This window comes from Penicilliopsis zonata (genome assembly GCF_001890105.1).
Source record: "Penicilliopsis zonata CBS 506.65 unplaced genomic scaffold ASPZOscaffold_1, whole genome shotgun sequence".
Classification (NCBI taxonomy): domain Eukaryota; kingdom Fungi; phylum Ascomycota; class Eurotiomycetes; order Eurotiales; family Aspergillaceae; genus Penicilliopsis; species Penicilliopsis zonata.
Genome location: NW_019208911.1, coordinates 490,927 through 511,281, shown reverse-complemented (window position 1 = coordinate 511,281; position 20,355 = coordinate 490,927). Strand labels below are relative to the sequence as shown.

The window sequence follows — 20,355 nt, the reverse complement described above, 5'->3', positions numbered from 1 at the left end:
GGTTTATACGAATTAACTATAATCTAGCATTGACAGTTCTGATGCAAGCGTTCTCTCTACTGACTCATTCACCATGTGAGCTTCTAATATAAACCCTGCCTGACGCCACCACTGAATCAGGCTACCACTTGATATCTGTATAGACGCTAAGCCGTCGGTGGATTCACAACAGGTTCTAAGTCAAGTTCAGTGCTACCTGCACTCTGCACAAGTACCTCTTTACAACAACTCTTTTCTCTGCGAAGAGGGTTCCATCTCAGCAAGGATGCCTCGCTATACTTCTATTCTCCTGGGACTTGCCGCTCTGTCGAAGTGCGTGGCTGGAATTAGCGCTCTGAGGTCCCCTTTCAATCGAGACCTACAACTCTCTGCAGATCTCGGGCTTGACCCGAATATTCTCCTTGAAGACCCTGTGAAGTTTCGCAGTCTCGTGGCCAATTTTGCCGATGCTGTGGTGGAGATTGAATATGCTGAGGTATGTCACTGGGCTTTCCCTCCAGCCACCGGCATCTCCTGGTTCCATTTCTGACTGTGTGGGACAGATCCCTATCGATCACACCAACCATTCAGTTGGGACATATCGTAATCGCTTCTGGGCGAGCACCGACGACTACGTGTCGGGTGGACCCGTGATAGTATACGATGTTGGCGAATCGAATGCTGAAAATTTAGCCCCTGTTCTTCTCACCAATTCCTCCTCGTTCTTCAAACAGATGTTGTCTGATTTTGGAGCCGTCGGGATTGTCTGGGAGCACCGGTATGTGCATCCTATTCTTAAAAGAAAATTATATGCGGCTTTTCTAATTTCCACTAGATACTACGGAGACTCTCTCCCCTTCCCAGTCAACTTGGATACCCCTGCAGAGCACTTCCAGTACTTGACAGTGAAACAAGCTTTGGCCGATTTGCCCCATTTCGCCAAAAGCTTCAGCCGTGGTGACCTGCCGGATGAGGATTTGACGCCCACAGCGACCCCTTGGGTGATGGTCGGTGGCTCGTACTCCGGCGTACGCGCTGCCTTCACCCGCGACGAATATCCGGACACGATCTACGCGGCGTGGGCATCGTCAGCCCCGGTAGAGGCTCGTATCAATATGGGCGCATACTGGGAGCAGGTGTACCGGGGCATGAATGCATACCAGTACGGCAACTGCAGCCAAGACATTCACGCGGCGCTCTCGTACATTGACCAGCAGCTCTCCCAGAATGAGACCGCTGCCGCTCTGAAACAGCTATTTTTTGGTCCCGGCGCGGAGCAGAACAGCAACGGCGACTTCACCTCTGCCCTCGCTGGCGTATTTGGCTTCTTCCAGAGCTACGGCATGGACGGCGGGCAGGGCAGCCTCGGCGATCTCTGCAACTATCTCGAGACCGACCCCAATGCCAACAGCACGGCAACGAAGATTGCAGGCCCCGACGGCTTCGCCCCGATCTACGGTGCCAAACACGTTGCCGAACGCTGGGCTTCGTGGCCCATATTCACTCAGCTGGTTAACGCCAACTTTGACACCAACTGCCGCGGGCTAGATCCATCGGAGCCTTCTTCCTGCGACCTGGGCACCCGATACACTGACATAGATACCATCTCGTGGACGTGGCAGTACTGCTCGGAATGGGGGTACTTCCAGGCGACGAATGGAGGCGAGCATGCGCTCCTCTCCTCTTACCAATCGCTCGAGTACGAGGAAGAGATCTGTTACCGTCAGTTTCCGGACGGGGTGAAGAGCGGGTTTTTACCCCCTCACCCGCGAGCCAACGAGCTCAATTCCCAGACAGGCGGATGGACCATCCGCCCATCTAACGTCTACTGGAGTGGCGGCCAGTTTGATCCGTGGCGGACGCTCTCTACGCTGTCCACGGAGGCGTTTGCGCCGCAAGACGTGGCTTTTACGACCGAGATCCCAACATGCGGCGAGCAGACAGCGGAAAGCACACTTTTCGGGTATATCATGGACAATGCAGAGCATTGCTTTGACTTCCGGTCGTCCTTTGAGGGGGGGGATGTCTCGAGAGGTTACTTTACCGACGCTTTGGCTGAATGGCTGGAATGCTTCCACACTGATACCTGACCTGGGACTAGGACCTGGGTTGATGCCCAGTGGCTGTACATGCTGCATCAAGTACATACTGCATATATACCAATATCTAATACATCTTCACAACCTACTGCACATCAAACTTGCATTTGAAATATAAGATTAAAATTGGATTAGACGTCTATATATGGCCTTTCCTGGCTGATGATAATCACAGCTGTCGGTCATTTCCATAATTACCATAAATAATCAATCAATCAAAGAGATACGACAATCTTTCGAGCAGAAACACCCTTTCTATGCAGATCTAACGCTGCCTGGATCTGGTCCAGGCCTTTGCCTATCACCATTGGATCCGGCGCAGCGATGTATTTGCCTTTGGCGAGCGCGTCAGGGAGGAAATCCTGAAACATGGCCTTTCCAACTTCATTGAACGCGAGAGTCGAGCCGAAGATGAACTTGTAGCGCACACCGGTGAATTTCGACTTGATCGTGTTGATCAGGATCCACGACATATAGGTGAAAATCGTACGGGGCAACGGAAGCACCTTGGGTGGTGGCGATGGCACCGGGTAGGTAGCCATGGCGACGAAGCGGTTCCCCTCGCAGTGGGCAAGGACTGCCATGCAGGCGTCGGCGGCTCCGTGGCCGACGGAGAGCGCTCCCGCGGCGATCTTGCCCTTGAAGGCCTGGATGATGTCTGCGACAACGGTGCGGCTGCGGTAATCAAACACCTGCGAGGCGCCGAGCTTGCGGACGAGATCGAAGTTCTTGGGCGAGGCGGTCGTGAACACCTCATAGCCGGCGGCGACGGCGAGTTGGATACCATTGCACCCAACACTGGTTGAGCCGCCCCAGACGAGCACTGTCTGGCCCTTGGGTGTCGGGTCTAGCGTCGGTAGGGCCAATCCAAGCTGGTCTTTCTGGAACAACCCGCAGGCGGCAGTGGAAAATCCCAGGGGAATCACTGACGCGGTCTCGTATGACATATCGCTGGGGATCGGAGTGACCATGTCCTCGAGCAGCACGGTGTATGTCTGGAACCCACATTCGGCCACCCGGTTACGTTTCTCCTCACGTCCCAGAGCGTATCCCAGCACCCGATCGCCGACCTTGAATCGTGTCACGCTAGACCCGACCTCGACCACCTCGCCGGCGACGTCTGAGCCCATGATGCACGGGTCCGGTAGCCAGCTGTACATGAGGGTCGTCCCAGACGCTTGTAACACCCAGTCGATGGGATTGATCGCGACCGCTCCATTCTTGACCACGATCTCGTCCTCGCCGGGAGACGTATAGGGAGCCGACTTGACCACAAGAGGGGTGCCCTTCGGCTTATTCAACCAAGCTGCATTGTTTGTAGGCATTATAGAAAACAATTAATGGATATTAGAAATAGAAAACAATCAGTACTGTAGTTATAGTGGTATTGAACCTGCTTGGAGATCATTCCTTAGTACCTACTTTCATCAGCGAGGACTCCTGAATTTAAGCAACTCACACACATCCTCCTCTACCCTTTCCCATCATCATTGCACTCTCTTTTAGCCTTCAGATCCATGATCTCACACCCCCAGTTATTTTGAGATCATATCGGCCTGACGTTTGCTGTAGCCAATCGATAACCCTGTAGCTGGAGGGATGGAGTCGGGCAGAAGAATTGCTCCGTCTCCAAATCCGAGAGCGGGTTAGCGCCGCAATTAACACTCAACGCTCGCTTTAAGTCCCTCTTGCCTCCTCCATCTCACCAACACGACTGCTTTGTCTCGCTTTCAGAGCAGAGAATGGGAAAGCCGACGGGACATCGATGGCATCTACCACCCGCCGCACGCTGAGACGCCATAAGAAGTCGCGGAATGGGTGTCGTAACTGCAAGCTCCGCAGCGTGAAGGTGTGTGGTGGTACACTTGCTGGTGGTGGCAATAATAGTGTCAGTCTTGTATCTGACCCCTGAGCAGTGCGATGAGACCAAACCAGGCTGTCGACAATGTATCGCATATGGGGTGACGTGCAACTATGACGATGGGAAATCAGACTTACAAGTCTCCACCGAGAATGAGATCGTTTTCAAGCTTCCCCCGAGTGTGTCTTACTGGCCGAATCAGAAGGAACAGATCCTGGACAAGTTCCAGATGCGTACAGCGCTTACCATCAGCGCAGGGAGGCGTTTGCAGGTCTTCCAGAAGGAGATCGTTGCACTTGCTCGGACGGTATGTTTTTGATATCCATCTAGTCCGGCTAGGTAGGTAGGCAAGTACGTAGGGGAGGAGAGCTGACTGGGTTATAAATATTTTTAGAATCCAATTCTGATGGACGCAATCTCGACCCTGACGCTTATGCATGAGCGCTACCTGACTGGAGTGTCTAGCACAAGACTCTCCACTTCGGAGGCGTATCATTGGTACCGCGCCCTGTCGGCATTCAACAGTCGGCTGTTGCTGCCTCTCCGCCGCGAGGAATACATCCCCCTCTGGACGGTAGCCACCATTTTCTCCATCATAGTCTACACCTATCCGAACGCCGATACCCCCGAGCAAGCGTGGCCTCTGCGTGCCGCGTCCACGTCCGACCTCGACTGGCTGTTGATGAATACTGGGAAACACGAGGTCCACAAACTCGCTGGGAACGAGTGGGATGCCGACCCGGTGTTCCAGATCCTGTCCTTCCAGCACGAGGATGAGCTGCTCCCGCAGTCGCCGGCAAAGGTCGACTTTGAATCAATCCCGAAATGGTTCTCTCGGGTCTTCCACCTTGACGGGGATTCGGATAGCAGGCGAAATCCCTACCATACCGCCGCGATCGAGCTGGCTGAGGTGCTCGACCGCAACTGTCCGGTGATCACGACAATCCTAAGCTTTGCCGCGTTCCGGATGAACATAAGCCACGAGCTTCAGCAACTGCTGCTACGCAAAGACCCGCGCGCCCTGCTCCTTTTGGCGTGTTGGTACGCCAAGGTCTGTAATATTGGAGTCTGGTGGCTTACGCCCCGGGCGGTCCTGGAGGGGCAGGCGATCTGTCGGTATCTGGAAGAGCAGCATGGATACGATATGGACATCCAGCTTGTTCTACAGTTCCCCAAGAGTATTCTCTTTTCCTCGGTTTATTAAGCATCTGGCTAGCATAAAACTAGTAACGAATGAGAAAGTCTTATCTACTTTTGGCCTCACTCCAGACATGCATATGTAGTCGCTGTCTCTTATTGCAATTAATTATAGAAGATTTTCTTTCAAGTTTCTTTCGAAAAAGTAAGACTTATCAGAGCACTCTGTGGTGTTTTAATTAGTAAGGGCTGCACTGCAGATTTGCAACGCGAGGGTCAGTTGGGAATTACCCAAAACGGAAATATCAACAACCTCACTCACCTCAACAGAGCACAAAACTAAATAAACTCTGCATATATTTCATATAGATTTTGTTCTTCTCCTAACAAAATTAACATATATTTCTTTACTACGAATATATTGTATATATATTCTCTTCTATATATATACAAAAAAAAAGGCCAACCTAGCTAATCCAATTGTGATCGCTCCAATGCCTCGCTCTGACGGGACCAGGTTAGAACGATAGGGCCCTCGTCTGACCATAGTTGCCCGTCCCCTTGTTTCGCTTGTCGATGTAAGAACTATCGTCTGCGATCCAGGAATGGAGAAGCGTAGCGCTATTAGTGCTCTCCTGGAAGACGCCCTGAACCCGTCGGTGGAGGGAAAATTCCATTTCCTGGAGAGACTTGTGGACGGCTCGAACTGACGACCCTGAACGCGAAAGGCTCTCAAGAGGAGAGAGAGCTGGCTGACACCAGTTCGCAGTTAGAGAGTTGGCCCAGTCGACCACAACGCTTTAGCTAGGTTGAAAGGGGGGGGGAACAGTGAGTTATATGTTTGCTGGGGCTATGGAAGAGTTGGATTGGCTGGAGGAGGGGATTGGGGGAGGGGGGGGGGGGGTTGCTCTCACTTTGTTCAGGCCTGAAACGGGCGTTGGGAGGGTTGGGAACAGGCTTAGGCCAGGTACACTGCCTAGGGTCCTTGGGGGGGTACGCTGCCCCCTTGAAGATGGATAACGTGGATTGAGGTATCTATAAGGATGAGAGAGCTCTAAAGTTGCATTACATCGCTATAAATATGGTATATTACTCTTGATAGATGAGGTCTTGCTGTCAAACAGCTGTAGGGGTTCTCTACATATGTACAGACTTCGCCAGATATAAACAACTATAGTCTCTCCCAGTTTTTGATCCAAGAAAGATATATCGGTACACGCTCCATGGTCTTGATTATCACTCTAGCTATATGATCTTATATAAAACAAACACAAAACGAACACAAAAATAGGAAACACGGAAGATATGTTCAATTATCCAATCTGCACCTCTTCGAGGAAGCATCAATGTGCCAATCCCGCGTACAGGGCTCCTCGTCCCCCCTTCGATTGCAACATGGATATATATATCCCTCGGGATATTCCTCCCGCATATCGGGACTATCGATTATGCCATGGATGGCCTCATCATGGTCGACAAAGTAGTCATAATCGGGCTCTGAATACTCTGTATGTTGTTCTTTAGCACTATACACTGCGACCAGCCAGATTATAAGGTATAGAACCAGACTTACCAGGGTGATAGCGACAGCTCCTCTTACTATTAGTGGTCAAATCAAATTCCTCGTCGCAATTCTCACAAATCCCATATCGTGGTCTGAGTCGCTTGGAGCCCATTTTCACGGGAGTCTGTGGTTTAACCTCGGGTTCTCTAGACTCATCGGAATCATCGGACTCTTCAGAGTCCTCGTCTTCACTCCCATCATCATCAGACGAGTCGGCCTTCTCTTTGATTCGGTCTTCGGTCACCAGCAGATGCCGTGCTACTGCTTCTCTAGCAGCAGGCAACTGGATACAAAGATCTCTCAGAATGGTTTTCAGACGGCTTTCCGGGGCGTCGTAGATTGCTTGGGTAAGCTGCTGTAAGCTGTCAATTTCGAGGAGCAAGTCTTTGCTAATCCCATTGTCCATCTCGAGGAAACAAGGCTTTGTTGAATTGGTTCGATTGTCTGTCGTGTTTGTCGTTGTTGCGCGTCGTGTCAGAGCTAAGATGGAAGTGGACGTCGCGTCTGGCAGGTCCCGTGCCTGCAGCTCTACGTCAAGGCCACAAAAAGCAACCATCTCTTTTGTCTCTTTGAACTTGTAGGACAATGAATTACAATAGGCATTTATACTCTTATCTTGACTGAGGACAATATAGGTTTGTTTCTTTATTATTAAACAAAGATAAGTCTAACAAAGGGAGCTACTAAGATACACAAATCCCAACAAGAGGGCAGTGAGGACAAAGATATTGTCAAAGAAGAACAAAGCAGGTAGATAACTAATCTGTTCTATTCATGATAGAGAAAATTAACCCATAATTCTGTCTAGGACTACTATAAGTACTGCTCTTGTACTCCTCCCATCCTCATCTATACTATCTACACAACGACTATCCTCTCTTCCTCGATACACACCTCTTCTACCTAGCGCTGCGAGTACTTTATCACTACCTCATTTGTTCACTCAAGATGTTCTCTAACACCAGCCTCGACAGCCTCGTCCCGCTCATTGAGCTGATCGGTAAGAACCTCGACCTGGAGGATTTGCGATCCCTCCGACTGACCAACAAGACTTTCTCTCAGATCGCCTTCCTCCCCACCTTTGCTGAAAAGGCTTACAAGTGTCTGACCGTCAATTTCTCTAGGGCGTCCCTCGCAGAGCTCCACGAGATCGCTCAGGATGGCTTTCTGAGCAGCTTTCCTCGAAAGCTGATCTTCACTAATTACCCCGACAAGATCGGTCTGTTCTTCATCCAGCGAGATCCCTACATTACGCAAACCATGGACTCGCTGTCCATGTCCGATCTGGCCCAGCTTCGAGATGACATCTTGAAGCTGAAAAACTGCCAGGAGATCGTACTCGAGGCGAGCACTGTGAAAGAGGGACACTCTTCTCAAGACGGCTGGTTCCAGGAAGACACAATCAACCTGTTGATCCGGATTCTTACCGAGCACGGCACCGCCCCGATGACCTTCACTGCAACCCGTCCACCATTGTGACAGCAAAGATCCCACGTGGACTTACCTTTGAAAGGATCTGTGTCTTATCTGTGATTAATAACGGCTGTGGACCCTATTATGTCTCAAGGGGCCACTACGAAGGCTCGCTCGTGCTTTGACCCAGTTGCTGGTCTCCTGAATCCCCTCATAGTAACATCGTTTATTGTGTTTGTCTTTGCTAACTTTGAATTTTAGATCATCTACCCAGAGAACTCGGGATTTCTTTTCTTTGATTTATCATGTTTCATTTCCCTTGCCTGCAACAGGCCCTGCAATTGGCCTGGAGTTAACCATCTTACTATAAGCAGGGGGCCTTAACAACGGTCTGATCTATAACTAATCAACAAAATCAATAAATCTACAGAAACATGGATATGAAGTTGGCTTAAAAATGGATTCTTTTCATTAAACCTGTGAATACTTATAGTAAGTCAAAAAAAGCTTTCTCATCAATAAAATAATCAGTTACATCTTATATTCTTCGACTGATCTCGTCTGTAGAAATACAATGACTACCTGGGTTACCCCATGATACCCCCTGTCAGTAAGCTTACCAGCTATCCACCTGATGTTGCATCAGCCAGCAGTGAGCACTACTAATGTCCATTTTATTCTTCTAGTCTGTTTGACCTAAGACAAAGATAAATAGATAACTTCCCCCCACTTCCCAAACAACCCAACCCATAATCTAATCCACCCATCACCACCATGGCGAAAGAGACACCCACGAGCCTGAACCCGCGGTTCGAAATCCGGCGCCTTGAGCCCGCACACCTCGACTGGGCGAAGGCGATCATCATGCACACCAACACCTTCCACTCGCCCGTCTGGCCGATTCTGTACCCTGAAAACAAGGCCCGGCGGCTCTACGATGGGTTTGCGGGGGCAGACTACCTCATCCAGCACCAGATCGAGTCCGGCATGTCCTTCGGCGTGTTCGACAAAGAATACGTGTTTCGATATCCTGAATCTGAGAAGACCGGCGGCGCCCTGCACTGGGATATGACCGATGAAACGGCCACAGGCGAGCAGCTCCTGCACCAGATGGATTTCCCGCTCGTTTCCATCGCGGTCGCGTACGATGCAGCTCACCCACTCGACGAAAGCAAACTGACCTCCCTTTTGGCCGCGTTGCCCGCGTACGGGGAGGTGATGCACCAACTCGACGTGCTGGACATACGAAAGAAAACAGAAAACGATACTACCACCGACACTAAGCCTGAGACTGATGCTACCACTACTCGCAAGCTCATGCGCAACGGCACCTCCACACGCGCAGACTACGAAGGCTTCAAGCTCATGAAAACCACAGCGCATCTTCTCATGCGCCACGCCGCCGGCGAGGGATACAATGTCATTGAGATCCCCACGCTCCACAACGCAGTGCACCATGTTTGGGCGAACCCGCCGGCGCCGTTCAAGAGCACCGTCGTTGCCGAGTTTAATTTCAAGGATCTCGAGAGGGAGGAGGGGGGAGTGGTGGTGAAGCCGTACGCGCATATCAACCAGGTTGCTTCCAAGATTATTGTTTCGCTGGCAACATGATTTATTTTGGTTCTATATTGGTTAAATATCTATATACAGAACCAGTTAATTGTCTTAAACAATTGATAACGCCTCTTCACCCCCCAATGGAGTCCATAATGTCTTAGGAGGCCAGTGCAGCGTATTGCTCCACCGACTGTGGAAAGAATGGGATCCTGACCCGACCCATCGTCCCGTGTCGGGCATGACGGTCCCCTCCCACTCATGCGGAAGGATGACCAGCGCAGTACTGTTGGGGGGCACAGAGACGTGCAGCTCGAACTGGTCTCCATCGACGATCTGCCAGCGAGTCTCGGCCCGGCCGTAGGGTGTCTCATACGCTGCCTGGGCGGAGGTGATGGTTCCACCAGGGATGGGGGCGACGCGGAAGGTTTTCCAACCTGGGTCCAGCTGGGAGATGCCGGCGACGTACTCGTGCAGCCAGGCGATCACGGACCCCAAAGCGTAATGGTTGAAGCTTGTCATTTCGCCCGGGTTCACGGACCCGTCGGGCAGCATGCTGTCCCATCGTTCCCAGATGGTCGTGGCCCCCATGCGGATCGGGTACATCCACGACGGGTTGTTCTTCTCCAGCAGCATGCGGTACGCGAGCTGGTGGTTCCCTGTGCGGCTCAGGGCGTGCGTGATGATAGGCGTGCCTGCGAACCCTGTCGACACGCGGAACTTGCTCAGCCGGACGAGGAGGGCCAGCCGCTTGGCGGCGGCGGCTGTCTGTTCCGGGTTTGCGTGCAGCTCATACATGATAGCCAGGCTGAGCGCGGTCTGCGTGTCGCCGGCCAGTAGGCCCGAGGGGGCGATGTATTTGTGCTGGAAGGTGGTCTTGAGCCGGCGGGCGTCAGCTTCGTAGCGGGTGGCATTGTCTGTCTCGCCGAGGAGGGTGCTGATCTGTGCAAGGACGGAGGTGACGTGGACGAGGTATGCGTCTGCCACCAGCGTGCCGTTCGTGCGGGCATTGCCGGGCTCGTCGGGGGGTGCGGTGGGATCTAGCCAGTCGCCCAGCTGCCACAACTCGGGGTCCCATAGACCGTCGTCTCCTCGGGCGACACCCCGGTCCACCCAGGCCTGCATGCTGGGGTACTGGCGGCGCAGGAGGTCGACGTCACCGTAGGAGCGGTAAAGTGTCCAAGGGGTCAGTACGGTGACGTCGTCCCAGACGGCCTGCGGGAATTCGGGCCAGAGGTCCTGCACCACATCCTGCAGCGCGTCCAGCACGTTTGGCACGACGAAGGGCGGAATGGCCTTGCTCTTGCTGTCTAGCAGCTGCTCTACGGAGAGATCCTGTAGCCAGTCGCCCAGCATGCCGGCCGTATGGTACAGGAAGCTCGCCGAGGGAGCAAACACCTGGATGTCGCCCGTCCAGCCCAGCCGCTCGTCGCGCTGCGGGCAGTCCGTCGGCACGGAGAGGAAGTTGCCGCGCATACTCCACCACGCGTTCTCGTGCAGCTTGTTGACCATTGGGTGCGAGCAGGAGAACCAGCCCGTGCGCCGCAGGTCCGAATGCAGAACCTGGGCGCACACACTGCTGAGACTAAGCGGGTTTTCCGCGTCGGTAGGCGTCCACCCGTCCACCTGCACGTACCGGAAACCATGGAAGGTATACTGAGGCGACCAGTTCTCCAGTGGCGTGTCGGCGAATATAATCTCGTCCCTGCATTTGGCATCCCGCAGCGGGCGGGTGCCCAGCTCACCGTTCTCGAGGACTTCGGCATGTCCAAATGACACACGGTGGCCGTGAGGCTTGTGCAGAGAGCGTACCAGTAGCCTTCCCACCAGATTCTGGCCGAAATCCAGCACCGTCTTCCCGGACGGAGTGTTGATGATCGCCACGGGGCTGACCTCTTCGGTCACTCTTACAGGGGGTGCATTCGGGGCGATGAGCCGGGCCTGAGGAAACGCCAGCTCGCGCACCGGGGCCCAGCCTTGACTGTGACTGTCTTCTCCATCGGACTGGATAACCGATTCGTTCCAGCCGACAGTCTCTTCTCGGGCGTCGTACACCTCTCCATCGTAGATTTCACTGCTCGTGATCGCGCTAGCCTGACATGACCACGAGGCATCCGAGACGAGAGTGAACGAAGACCCAACCTCTAGCTGAGCGATGACCCCGACCTCGTCACCGTAGATGCACCGCTTCCCGCCAGCGAACGCCAGCCGTGTAGCGTACCAGCCCTCCGCGACCTCGACGGCAAGCACATTCGGCCCTGTAGGGTCCAGCAGCGAGGCGACGTCAAACACCTGGTAATTCAGACGGTGGCGGTAGCTCGTCCACCCGGGCGCCATGCAGTGGTCGCCGACGCGCTTCCCATTGACGAACGCGCGGTACACGCCCAGACTGGTGATGTACAGCCGGGCTCTCCCTGTCGCTGTTGTATCGGTCGGGAGAGAGAACGTCCGACGAAACCGAACGGGTCGCAGCGAACCATTTGCACCGAGATGTTTCACTTGACTTGTGATCGGCACGGCCTTCCACTCTTTCTTGTCTAGAAGGGCACATTCCACGATTACCCAGGGCGACCAGTCCGTCGGGCGGGCGGGGTTGCTATTATCGTACGCTCGCACACGCACACGGGCCTGCTCGCGGGATTGCAGCGGGGTGCTCGGCCAGGGGACCAGCGAGGACTCGTTGCTAGCGATATGGTATGATTCTGCTTCTGCTGACTCTTCCTTCCGGACGATCTCGACGTCGTAGGCTGTCTGTTCCCAGGCTTCGGGGATGGAATCGGGAGGGGTGAGAAACCGCCACGACAGACGGGGGCAGGCAGTGTCGATGCCGAAGCCGGTCGGATGGTGTTCAACAGTGGGTGCTGAGACAGTCAATGAAGAAGACATGGTAGATCAGTTAGTTAGACAAGGAAAACAAAACAAAGGTTCCTTTTTCCATTCCCTCTTTTCTTTTCGAGTCCCCCGCATTATACAGCTGCCTCGGGGGACATTCTCACGAAAGACCGAGCCAAGTCGGCGGGGAAATCTCGGTTAAATAATGAAAATACTGGAGAAGTTATGCATAGAAATATACAGTAAACAGTGGAAACTAGGTATATTCACTGGCTAGTTTATTGGACAGGAAAATATGAAGTACTCCAGGTCCGTATGTCGTTATGAACGTTATGAACAATGACTGGTAATAGCCGAATCGAATAATAACCGAGGATAGATAGCATATAGGAAATGGCATTTTGCTCCTCAGGCTTCTTGATTAACTAGATAATGAAAATAATTGATTAGCAGAGGAATTCAAGGGAAGAAAGTCTCCTTCAAGTACTGTATACCGACTCGCTCACTCGCTCACTCGCTCTTCAGTCCAGCAACCCATTCCTCGCCCGAGACAACAGTGTGACGAGCAAACACCTTCTCAGTGAGCACCTGGTGCACCTCAGGATCACGATCCATGCACAGATCCTTCAAAACGGTGATGCCGTAGTCCAGATCTGCCGCCTGGCGCACGGTAGACAGCACGGCCCCGCTGGTGATCAGCCCTGCGATGACCACGTTCTCGACGCCCGCGCAACGAAGCACCATGTCGAGATCTGTGCTGGCAAACGCCGACACGCGGTGCTTGGCCACCACCACCTCGCTCTGGACGGGGGCCACGGCCGTGTGAATCCCAGTCGAGGAGTCGCCCTGCACGAAGGCGTTGTTGCCCAGGGCTAACACACGGGCGGTTGAAGTGTTGCGCGCGCAGAGCTCAGGGTATCCCGGTCGGAAGCTGGAAACGACATGTACAACCTGGATACCGGCTTCGCGGGCTTTCTGCACGACCAGGGCCACGCGAGCGAGGTACGGTTCCATGTATTCTTTGGGGAAGCGGTCGGTGATGCCGTTCTGGAGGTCCAGGAGGAGGAGGACGGTAGCCATTGTGAGTGTAATACTTGATAGCGAGGCAGGTAATGGTAATAAATCTTTGGATCAGATCTATTTTGACAAGGAAAAGAATATGAGGGAGAGGCAGAGAGAGAAGAGAGAGAAGAAACAGGGGGATCCTGGATGGCTTTAACTGTTTGTGTTTCTTTTCCCGGTTCCGCGTAGGAAAGCCGGTAACGGCCAAAATTGAAGGTGAGATTCTGTGAGTGAAGATAAAACCATCTACTTCTTTCTACTACTCCACTGTTTTAGTTCTATTTTATAGGTTATCATCACAGGATATCACCAATCCATGCTTTAATTGCTTTCTCGGACTCAAACTCCGGTATTCTGCTGGGTATCGAATCCATTATGACGGATATATGTCCTTCGTCCAGAATAAAGACGACAGTGAACCTCAAAGCAACTCTCTTCATAGAGGGTCTGATCCTGATTGAATGATATACCCAGACTGAATACCCACTCATGTAAAGGCACTCTTGGCTAAAGGTATGGAGTTGAACAAACCCCCCCGGAAAAGAGCTAACAGACATAGATATATATACCTGAATGCCAATATGAATCCATTCAGCTTAGGTCACCTGGCACAGAATTGGCCCAGAGACCTCTGTGCCCTGCTGTCCACCTATATCGGAGCATCTCCGGGTCCAATGTGGCAGACTCTCCCGCTGTGTCACCGGTTGAAGGCTTGGGACTTGCAGAGGTGTCGTCGGGCGTGTTGAGCTGGCTGGAAAGCACCTTGCGTAAAAGCTTTGCAAAGGTACGCTGGTAATCCATGTTCGTAGTCTTTACAAAGGTATCGAGAACCTGCAAATTGATGGAGCAGTTGCCCAGAATGAGAGTGTCCGATCTATGGCCCAGCTTTTGAGCAAGGATAAGAAAAATGAAGGAAGACTGGAGCAGGTAGGTGCCGAAGTATCGATACATGAAAAGCAGCTGAGGGTCAACGAGAAGTATGTGTTTTGCGACCTAGAATACGGTTACTTCTTCATACACCTTATCTGAGCACATGTGGACAGGGTTAGACAAGGGGTCCATACGCTGGCGCAGGCCATGGCATGTTCACCGACAATGATAAAATCGGAGGATGCTTGCCATTCGAGATCCTCGTACATGCGGACAACGTCCATCAAACCATATAACAGAATGAACATACAATGGTACATGTGCAGCCCGTAATATGCTACCTTGGGATACTGCTTTGTGGGTGCGGCAGAGCTGGGCTCTGGCTGCGCAATATCGCAGAATTCCAAGCCAACTGATTGTTTAAAAGATCGATACCAATGGCCAAGGTGGATTTCAATTGTTTCCCGGATGGCATGTAGAAGATTTTTGTCTGCATTGAGCGGCGAATTCTCAAGCAGAGAATGATACTCAAGTATTTCACCTAATATCCTGTAACGAGGCAGTTATTAAAGAACCATTCCCTCTAGTTTACTGCTTCTGAGGCATGTGGCTGGAAACAAACCCACTTCGAGAGAGGTAAGAAAACTCCAAATATATCCAAGCTTTGCACATCATATCCTAAAGGTGGCCTTATGCATTCACTTGCATCCAACCCCTCGAATAAAGGGCCCATGTTGTTCCATAGCAAGTCCGAGCAAGGAGTCGGAAGTTGATGGCATTCTTTATCCGGAATACAGGGACGGTTGTTGAATGACAAAGCCGAATGGCGGTCGATGATATAGACAGCCCACCATAATCTAGGAGAAAGCCAGGAAAAAGATGTCAGTGCAGCTTCAATAAAAGTAATTCGGACGCTTGCTACCTGTGTCGTTCCTCCCGGTCTTCATCGCTAAGTCCCGGAGCATCAATGTGTAGATTCATCTTTTGAGTGATAAACTTGAGAAAAACGAGCCAGTATTGCAGACTGGATTCAACTGACTGCTCGCTTGGAGCAATACTTGTGATAATACATGCCGTAAGGGCATCATCAAGGATATGGTGAGTGTCAGGCAGCGTTCGTAAGTGGAATCTACGGACGAGTTCATCGAACAAATACCGGCGCAGAGCTATGAGCTCACCAAGGCTCCTGCCAGCTAAGGTCGGTGACATATCGGCCTGCTGGGTGAAACATGCAATACCTACGAGCAAAAGTTAGGTCTAAAGACGTATGCCTAACAGCAGCTTTCCTTCAACTTACAAAGGATCGACAAAAGCAATATTGGCGATGTTGAACGCGGAGCCCGCAGATCAAGGATTCTCTGTTTTCGAATCAACAGAGTGTGGAAATCACGGTTAGGCGAGTCAAAGAATAGCTCTAGTAGCCGACACGCCTCGTATCGTGTGATTCGGAGTCTAGAGTTGCTAGAAGCAGAATAAGCACGCTGGTTTTAAAGGTTCAACGCCAGACTCTTGGTGTAGCCCGTACGGACCTTGTGTGGTCTCCATCCTGCTTGAAAATGGGCAGATCCCGGGCATAATCGAGGACAGGATAGTCAGGAGCATTCTATACGATGGTGAGGATGTTTTGAATCCAATCGATCTACACAGTCTAGTTAAGAGGGAACTCACCAACACCGACGTCAGAGAGAGCTTCGTTGGCAGCCTAGCCGGCTTCCTCCCACGTTTCTTGACAAAACGGACGGAGGTACATCGGACCCCAAGCCCTGGAAGCTAAACTCAGCAAAACTCTTCCTCGACTTCCCCAAATCCAAAGCTCAGCCCGTACATACTGTTGCAGCGTGAACACCCCTGAGACAGAGGTGTGCATTTCAGCTTGTGACCATGGCATTGGTCACAGGCAAAGACCGTCCGCTTCTCCATCTGAGAACTCTCACCTGGCACATTTCTCAAAGACCGGCTACAGAGAGAAACTCATCAAAAGCCATCGACAACCCCCTAAAAGGCCTTGGGGAGCTGAAGATGGAGATGGACTCCAAGCAGAGAAGGCGAGAGATATGGCAGAATAATCACCGCTTTTTACACCGCTTTCCGCCGCCCCGCCAGTATGTTTTGAGGCCGAAGAGTCTGGGAGGCACTTTCTGTCTAGTCACTTGGAACAGAGGAATTAGTTCTTCCAATTGAACCAGGTAACTGAGACACTCTCTGATGGTATAACTATCAAATATCCTTGCTGATGGTCGAAAAGCGATCCCCATCTCTTGCTTGCCAACCGAAGGGCTTAGACGCTGAGCGATCACCAAATAGTTCTGGAGGACGAGACGTTCCAATTACATTCCTTGGCAGTTGAAGCTGTCTTGTTTTGGGGGGGAAAAAAAAGGGGGGGGGATTGAGCAGGTGCGTCTATTGGGTAATTTTGAATTTTTCCCTCGCATTATTGACTGCTTGCAGTTGCTTGATTCAACCACGATGACACAACACGGCGAAAGTGACCTTGCCGTTCTACTGGCGTCGATGAGGCCTACGTTGGACCCTGAGACGTTTGTCTTCTTGACTACCACTCAGTCTATTAGTACACTGCCTTTGGAAGCTCTCCAGCCACAAATGCTCTTTCAAGAGGCAGAAGGACTCAGCATCATCACGTCACAGACAGCCGCAGAAGCACATGGATTTTTGGACCCAACTTTCCCCTGCAGAAAGATCTCCCTCACCGTGCATTCGAGTCTAGAAGCAGTCGGTCTTATTGCTTCGATCGCCACACGGTTTGCAGAAAACGGAATCAGCTCGAATGTGGTCAGCGGATATTTCCATGATCACATCTTTGTTCCTGTTGGGAAGGAGGAAGCTGCAATGAAGGTACTACAAGAAATGATGAAAGAAGCAAAGGAGAAAGTGAGAGCTTGAAGATCTTCAAAAGGTAGATCCTTATTTTTGAAAAAAATTTTATTTGCTTTTTTTTCCCAATAATTGCCGGGGGCTTTATTTCTCTATGCATAAAGCACTGACAGGTTGACAGCACCGATTTCAAGGCAACCCCCTCTGCAGAGTGCGGAGCCCATCATCCTCGTACAGTTAACTGTTATCCTCGTTCAAGCCCGCATCATTGGGATGGTCGTCCAGCTTCCAACTCTTGTCTGACAGGTAACTAATCACAAACCCATACTACATATGGCTCAGAAACCAGACCAATCAGTTGTCGGCGGAGATATCAACACTCGGTGGGGTTGATCAAGCCAAAGCCAGCAACGTTCCACAAACTTGGCCATTAGAGAAAAATCCGGCTAGATGGCGATAAACTGGAAGAATATAGAATATTTCGCATCTGCAAACTCTCGATAGCTGCAAGAACAGACCTTGACCCCGCTGATCAGGAAGGAGCCTGCATAGTATTTCGTACTGAGGAAATACAGAGTGGGCATTTCGAGCTACTCCTTACTACTCCGTATGTAGTATCTCCATGTCAGATAAAAAGGATGCAAAGGGTCTCCTTTCACTTTCGATAACCCATATTATTACAGAGTAAGTTCGGTGGATCTGAGCTTGATCAAAGATTAAAGCTAAAATCAGTACGGAGTAGCCATGACACGGTCCTTGGTTCGCTTTGAATCGCGACTAACTGATTACCCCTTGCACAAGAACGCGACCTCAAGGCTCACGCAACTCATCCAAAACTCTGCCCGCAGAGGGGTTTTTTCGCTCCCTCCCTTTGGGCTACATGCATCCTTGTTCTTGTTCATGCCCTGGCATCCTCCCCTATCAGCATCTCCAGACGTGCGCTAGCCGCCGAAACTAGCATCTCGTAGTCTTGGCCATGGACCCATAGGTCGACCCTTGGACGGAGACCCTTTCGTGAAGCTTCCAATCGCAGTCTTTTGCAATGGACCCTAGGTAACCACTGATAGGGTCTACGGGTCTGATACGGCCCATCCCCTGCCAGGTGCATGTCTCAGTCGGCCCAGAGACTTATCACATGGGGCATGCTCACCTACCTACATAATATGCGGTACCACCACCGTTATCTGTTGGGAATATATTCCCCTGACATCCGGCTATTTCAACTTCTTGGCCAGAAGGTCTGGGCATGCAATTTTGATGTTCTATTGAATGACTGTCTCTCGTTAAACTGTGAAACACCCGCTTTCACTGACACTCGTTTCATCTCGAGTCGTTTATCGTTGTACTCCTGTGGAGGTTCACCCACACTCGTTCGGTGCCACCAAGTGTAGACAGACCACCATGGGCAATTTCAAATACGCAGCAGCGGCCCTTGTCGGCTTCCTGGCATCCGCCAACGCCGCTTCCAACGATGAATGGGCTATGCGATCGATCTACCAGGTCATCACCGACCGCTTCGCCAGGTCGGGTGATTCCGACGCTGCTTGCAACATCACAAAATACTGCGGTGGTAGCTGGGCTGGCCTGGTGGACAAGCTTGACTACATCCAGGGTATGGGCTTTACGGCCGTTCAGATCTCCCCGGTCAATAAGAATCTCGAGCAGGATACCATCGATGGCGAGGCCTTCCACGGCTACTGGCCCCAGGATCTGTACGCCCTGAATGAGCATTTTGGGTCGGCGGATGATCTCAAGAGCCTTGTTTCTGCGCTGCACAAGCGCGATATGTATCTGCTGGTGGACGTTGTCGCGAACGAAATGGCATACGATATTGGCGACGCGAACATGACCTCCTCAACCAAGATCGACTACTCCGTTTTCACCCCATTCAACACCTCCGCAGATTACGACCCCTTCTGCACCATCTCCGACTGGAACAACGCAACCCAGTACACCACCTGCTGGCTTGGCACCGAGGGTGTCGCGACCCCGCGCATCAAGACCACTGATTCCGGTATCAAGAGCACTCTGGACTCCTGGATCAACAACCTTGTCTCGACTTACTCTATCGATGGCATCCGGCTGGATGGTGCCAAACAGATCGAATTTGGCTTTTTCAAGGACTTCATCCAGAGCGCCGGGGTGTACACTATGGCGGAGGTGGACGACAACGACGCGAATCTCACCTGCAGTTATCAAAGCTACACCGGCGGACTGGAGAACTATCCTCTGTACTACACCATCCTAGAGGCGTTTACGGCAGGAAATATGCCCAGCCTAGTCTCAATGGTGCAGACAATGCGCACTGCTTGTTCCTCCCCTCAGTACCTGTCGGTTTTCATTGAAAACCAGGACAACGAGCGGTTCGCCAGCATCGACCCTGATATGGCTGTAAGTTTGTAAACCTGATTTGCAAGCGCGAACTACTTCCAACTACGGCATGCTAATTGATAATGCAGCTCGCCAAGAATGCTCTTGCCTTCACCATCCTCTCGGACGGCATCCCCAAGATGTACTACGGCCAAGAGCAGCACTTGACTGGTGCCTACTCACCATACAACCGGCAGGAGATCTGGAGCACCAACTACAACACCTCTACACCGCTGTACCAGCTGACAGCGACGCTGAACAAGCTGCGCAACTACGCCATCACCCTCGACGATAACTACGTGACCAACGCCAGCACGCTGCTCTACACAGACAACTCGACGTACGTGACTCGCAAGGGCCCCGACGGCGTGCAGATCATCTCCGTGCTCTCCAACCAGGGCACCGCAGGAGGTGCCTACAAGCTCATCGTCGACGGCGTCGCAGACGCCGGCACCAGCCTCACCGAGGTGACGGGTTGCACGACCGTCACGGCGGGCACCAACGGCAGCATCACCGTCGATATGGACAAGGGCCAGCCGCGTGTCTTCTTTCCGACCTTTCAGATGAAGGGCTCCGGACTGTGCGGCTACTCGAGCGGGAAGAGTAGCGCCACGTCGACTGGCAGCGGGGGCGCCTCGTCGACCCCCTCGACGACGGGGTCGGCGGCCACGGCCTCAAGCACGAACATGGCGCGGGGGATGCAGGTGCCCAGCTGGATGGGCTTGGTCGCTCTCGGGGTAGCGGTATTGATGTAATCCTTTTTTTTTTTTTGACAAGAATAT

General features: G+C 52.0%; 11 protein-coding genes across 11 annotated transcripts; 6 read left to right on the top strand and 5 right to left on the bottom strand.

Annotated features, from left to right (window-relative positions):
- Positions 1–265: 265 nt before the first annotated feature.
- Positions 266–2,069, top strand: ASPZODRAFT_56250 (hypothetical protein; the record flags this gene model as incomplete). Its single annotated transcript, XM_022728598.1, has 3 exons — positions 266–475; positions 543–757; positions 815–2,069. The coding sequence occupies 3 exons, from the start codon at positions 266–268 to the stop codon at positions 2,067–2,069; spliced, it is 1,680 nt and encodes a 559-aa protein (XP_022585118.1).
- A 126-nt stretch (positions 2,070–2,195) lies between these two features.
- ASPZODRAFT_126499 (hypothetical protein) lies at positions 2,196–3,659 on the bottom strand. Its single transcript, XM_022721511.1, has one exon. The coding sequence runs from the start codon at positions 3,401–3,403 to the stop codon at positions 2,294–2,296; it is 1,110 nt and encodes a 369-aa protein (XP_022585117.1). The 5' UTR covers positions 3,404–3,659; the 3' UTR covers positions 2,196–2,293.
- Positions 3,660–3,782: 123 nt separating this feature from the next.
- ASPZODRAFT_126498 (hypothetical protein) lies at positions 3,783–5,198 on the top strand. Its single transcript, XM_022721510.1, has 3 exons — positions 3,783–3,927; positions 3,995–4,246; positions 4,334–5,198. Exons 1-3 carry the CDS (start codon positions 3,844–3,846, stop codon positions 5,141–5,143), a joined length of 1,146 nt encoding a protein of 381 aa, XP_022585116.1. The 5' UTR covers positions 3,783–3,843; the 3' UTR covers positions 5,144–5,198.
- Positions 5,199–6,295: 1,097 nt separating this feature from the next.
- Positions 6,296–7,068, bottom strand: ASPZODRAFT_126497 (hypothetical protein). Its single transcript, XM_022721509.1, has 2 exons — positions 6,650–7,068; positions 6,296–6,582 (listed from the first exon to the last, which is right to left on the bottom strand). The coding sequence occupies exons 1-2, from the start codon at positions 7,044–7,046 to the stop codon at positions 6,386–6,388; spliced, it is 594 nt and encodes a 197-aa protein (XP_022585115.1). The 5' UTR covers positions 7,047–7,068; the 3' UTR covers positions 6,296–6,385.
- A 520-nt stretch (positions 7,069–7,588) lies between these two features.
- On the top strand, positions 7,589–8,119 carry ASPZODRAFT_137761 (hypothetical protein; the record flags this gene model as incomplete). Its single annotated transcript, XM_022724382.1, has 1 exon — positions 7,589–8,119. The coding sequence occupies one exon, from the start codon at positions 7,589–7,591 to the stop codon at positions 8,117–8,119; it is 531 nt and encodes a 176-aa protein (XP_022585114.1).
- A 311-nt stretch (positions 8,120–8,430) lies between these two features.
- ASPZODRAFT_218295 (hypothetical protein) lies at positions 8,431–9,691 on the top strand. Its single transcript, XM_022727865.1, has 3 exons — positions 8,431–8,545; positions 8,621–8,663; positions 8,740–9,691. The coding sequence occupies exon 3, from the start codon at positions 8,828–8,830 to the stop codon at positions 9,662–9,664; it is 837 nt and encodes a 278-aa protein (XP_022585113.1). The 5' UTR covers positions 8,431–8,545; positions 8,621–8,663; positions 8,740–8,827; the 3' UTR covers positions 9,665–9,691.
- Positions 9,692–9,718: 27 nt separating this feature from the next.
- Positions 9,719–12,493, bottom strand: ASPZODRAFT_55063 (hypothetical protein; the record flags this gene model as incomplete). The annotated part of the gene is made up of 1 exon (XM_022728515.1): positions 9,719–12,493. The coding sequence occupies one exon, from the start codon at positions 12,491–12,493 to the stop codon at positions 9,719–9,721; it is 2,775 nt and encodes a 924-aa protein (XP_022585112.1).
- Positions 12,494–12,676: 183 nt separating this feature from the next.
- Positions 12,677–13,707, bottom strand: ASPZODRAFT_218328 (hypothetical protein). The gene is made up of 2 exons (XM_022727866.1): positions 12,954–13,707; positions 12,677–12,864 (listed from the first exon to the last, which is right to left on the bottom strand). Exons 1-2 carry the CDS (start codon positions 13,517–13,519, stop codon positions 12,861–12,863), a joined length of 570 nt encoding a protein of 189 aa, XP_022585111.1. The 5' UTR covers positions 13,520–13,707; the 3' UTR covers positions 12,677–12,860.
- A 385-nt stretch (positions 13,708–14,092) lies between these two features.
- ASPZODRAFT_55029 (hypothetical protein) lies at positions 14,093–15,580 on the bottom strand (the record flags this gene model as incomplete). The annotated part of the gene is made up of 4 exons (XM_022728511.1): positions 14,093–14,494; positions 14,566–14,920; positions 14,998–15,228; positions 15,294–15,580. 4 exons carry the CDS (start codon positions 15,578–15,580, stop codon positions 14,093–14,095), a joined length of 1,275 nt encoding a protein of 424 aa, XP_022585110.1.
- A 1,257-nt stretch (positions 15,581–16,837) lies between these two features.
- Positions 16,838–17,272, top strand: ASPZODRAFT_11465 (hypothetical protein; the record flags this gene model as incomplete). Its single annotated transcript, XM_022721088.1, has 1 exon — positions 16,838–17,272. One exon carries the CDS (start codon positions 16,838–16,840, stop codon positions 17,270–17,272), a length of 435 nt encoding a protein of 144 aa, XP_022585109.1.
- A 1,332-nt stretch (positions 17,273–18,604) lies between these two features.
- Positions 18,605–20,328, top strand: ASPZODRAFT_148084 (hypothetical protein; the record flags this gene model as incomplete). Its single annotated transcript, XM_022725326.1, has 2 exons — positions 18,605–19,594; positions 19,663–20,328. 2 exons carry the CDS (start codon positions 18,605–18,607, stop codon positions 20,326–20,328), a joined length of 1,656 nt encoding a protein of 551 aa, XP_022585108.1.
- Positions 20,329–20,355: the final 27 nt, after the last annotated feature.

Bases quoted from the DNA above. Each gene is read 5' to 3' on its own strand.
- ASPZODRAFT_126498 (XM_022721510.1), top strand. From the start codon at position 3,844: ATGGCATCTACCACCCGCCGCACGCTGAGACGCCATAAGAAGTCGCGG. The intron at 3,928-3,994 runs GTGTGTGGTGGT...ACCCCTGAGCAG, and splicing joins GCAAGCTCCGCAGCGTGAAG to TGCGATGAGACCAAACCAGG. The intron at 4,247-4,333 runs GTATGTTTTTGA...AAATATTTTTAG, and splicing joins TCGTTGCACTTGCTCGGACG to AATCCAATTCTGATGGACGC.
- ASPZODRAFT_218328 (XM_022727866.1), bottom strand. From the start codon at position 13,519: ATGGCTACCGTCCTCCTCCTCCTGGACCTCCAGAACGGCATCACCGAC.
- ASPZODRAFT_126497 (XM_022721509.1), bottom strand. From the start codon at position 7,046: ATGGACAATGGGATTAGCAAAGACTTGCTCCTCGAAATTGACAGCTTA. The intron at 6,583-6,649 runs GTAAGTCTGGTT...AACAACATACAG, and splicing joins GAGCTGTCGCTATCACCCTG to AGTATTCAGAGCCCGATTAT.
- ASPZODRAFT_126499 (XM_022721511.1), bottom strand. From the start codon at position 3,403: ATGCCTACAAACAATGCAGCTTGGTTGAATAAGCCGAAGGGCACCCCT.
- ASPZODRAFT_218295 (XM_022727865.1), top strand. From the start codon at position 8,828: ATGGCGAAAGAGACACCCACGAGCCTGAACCCGCGGTTCGAAATCCGG.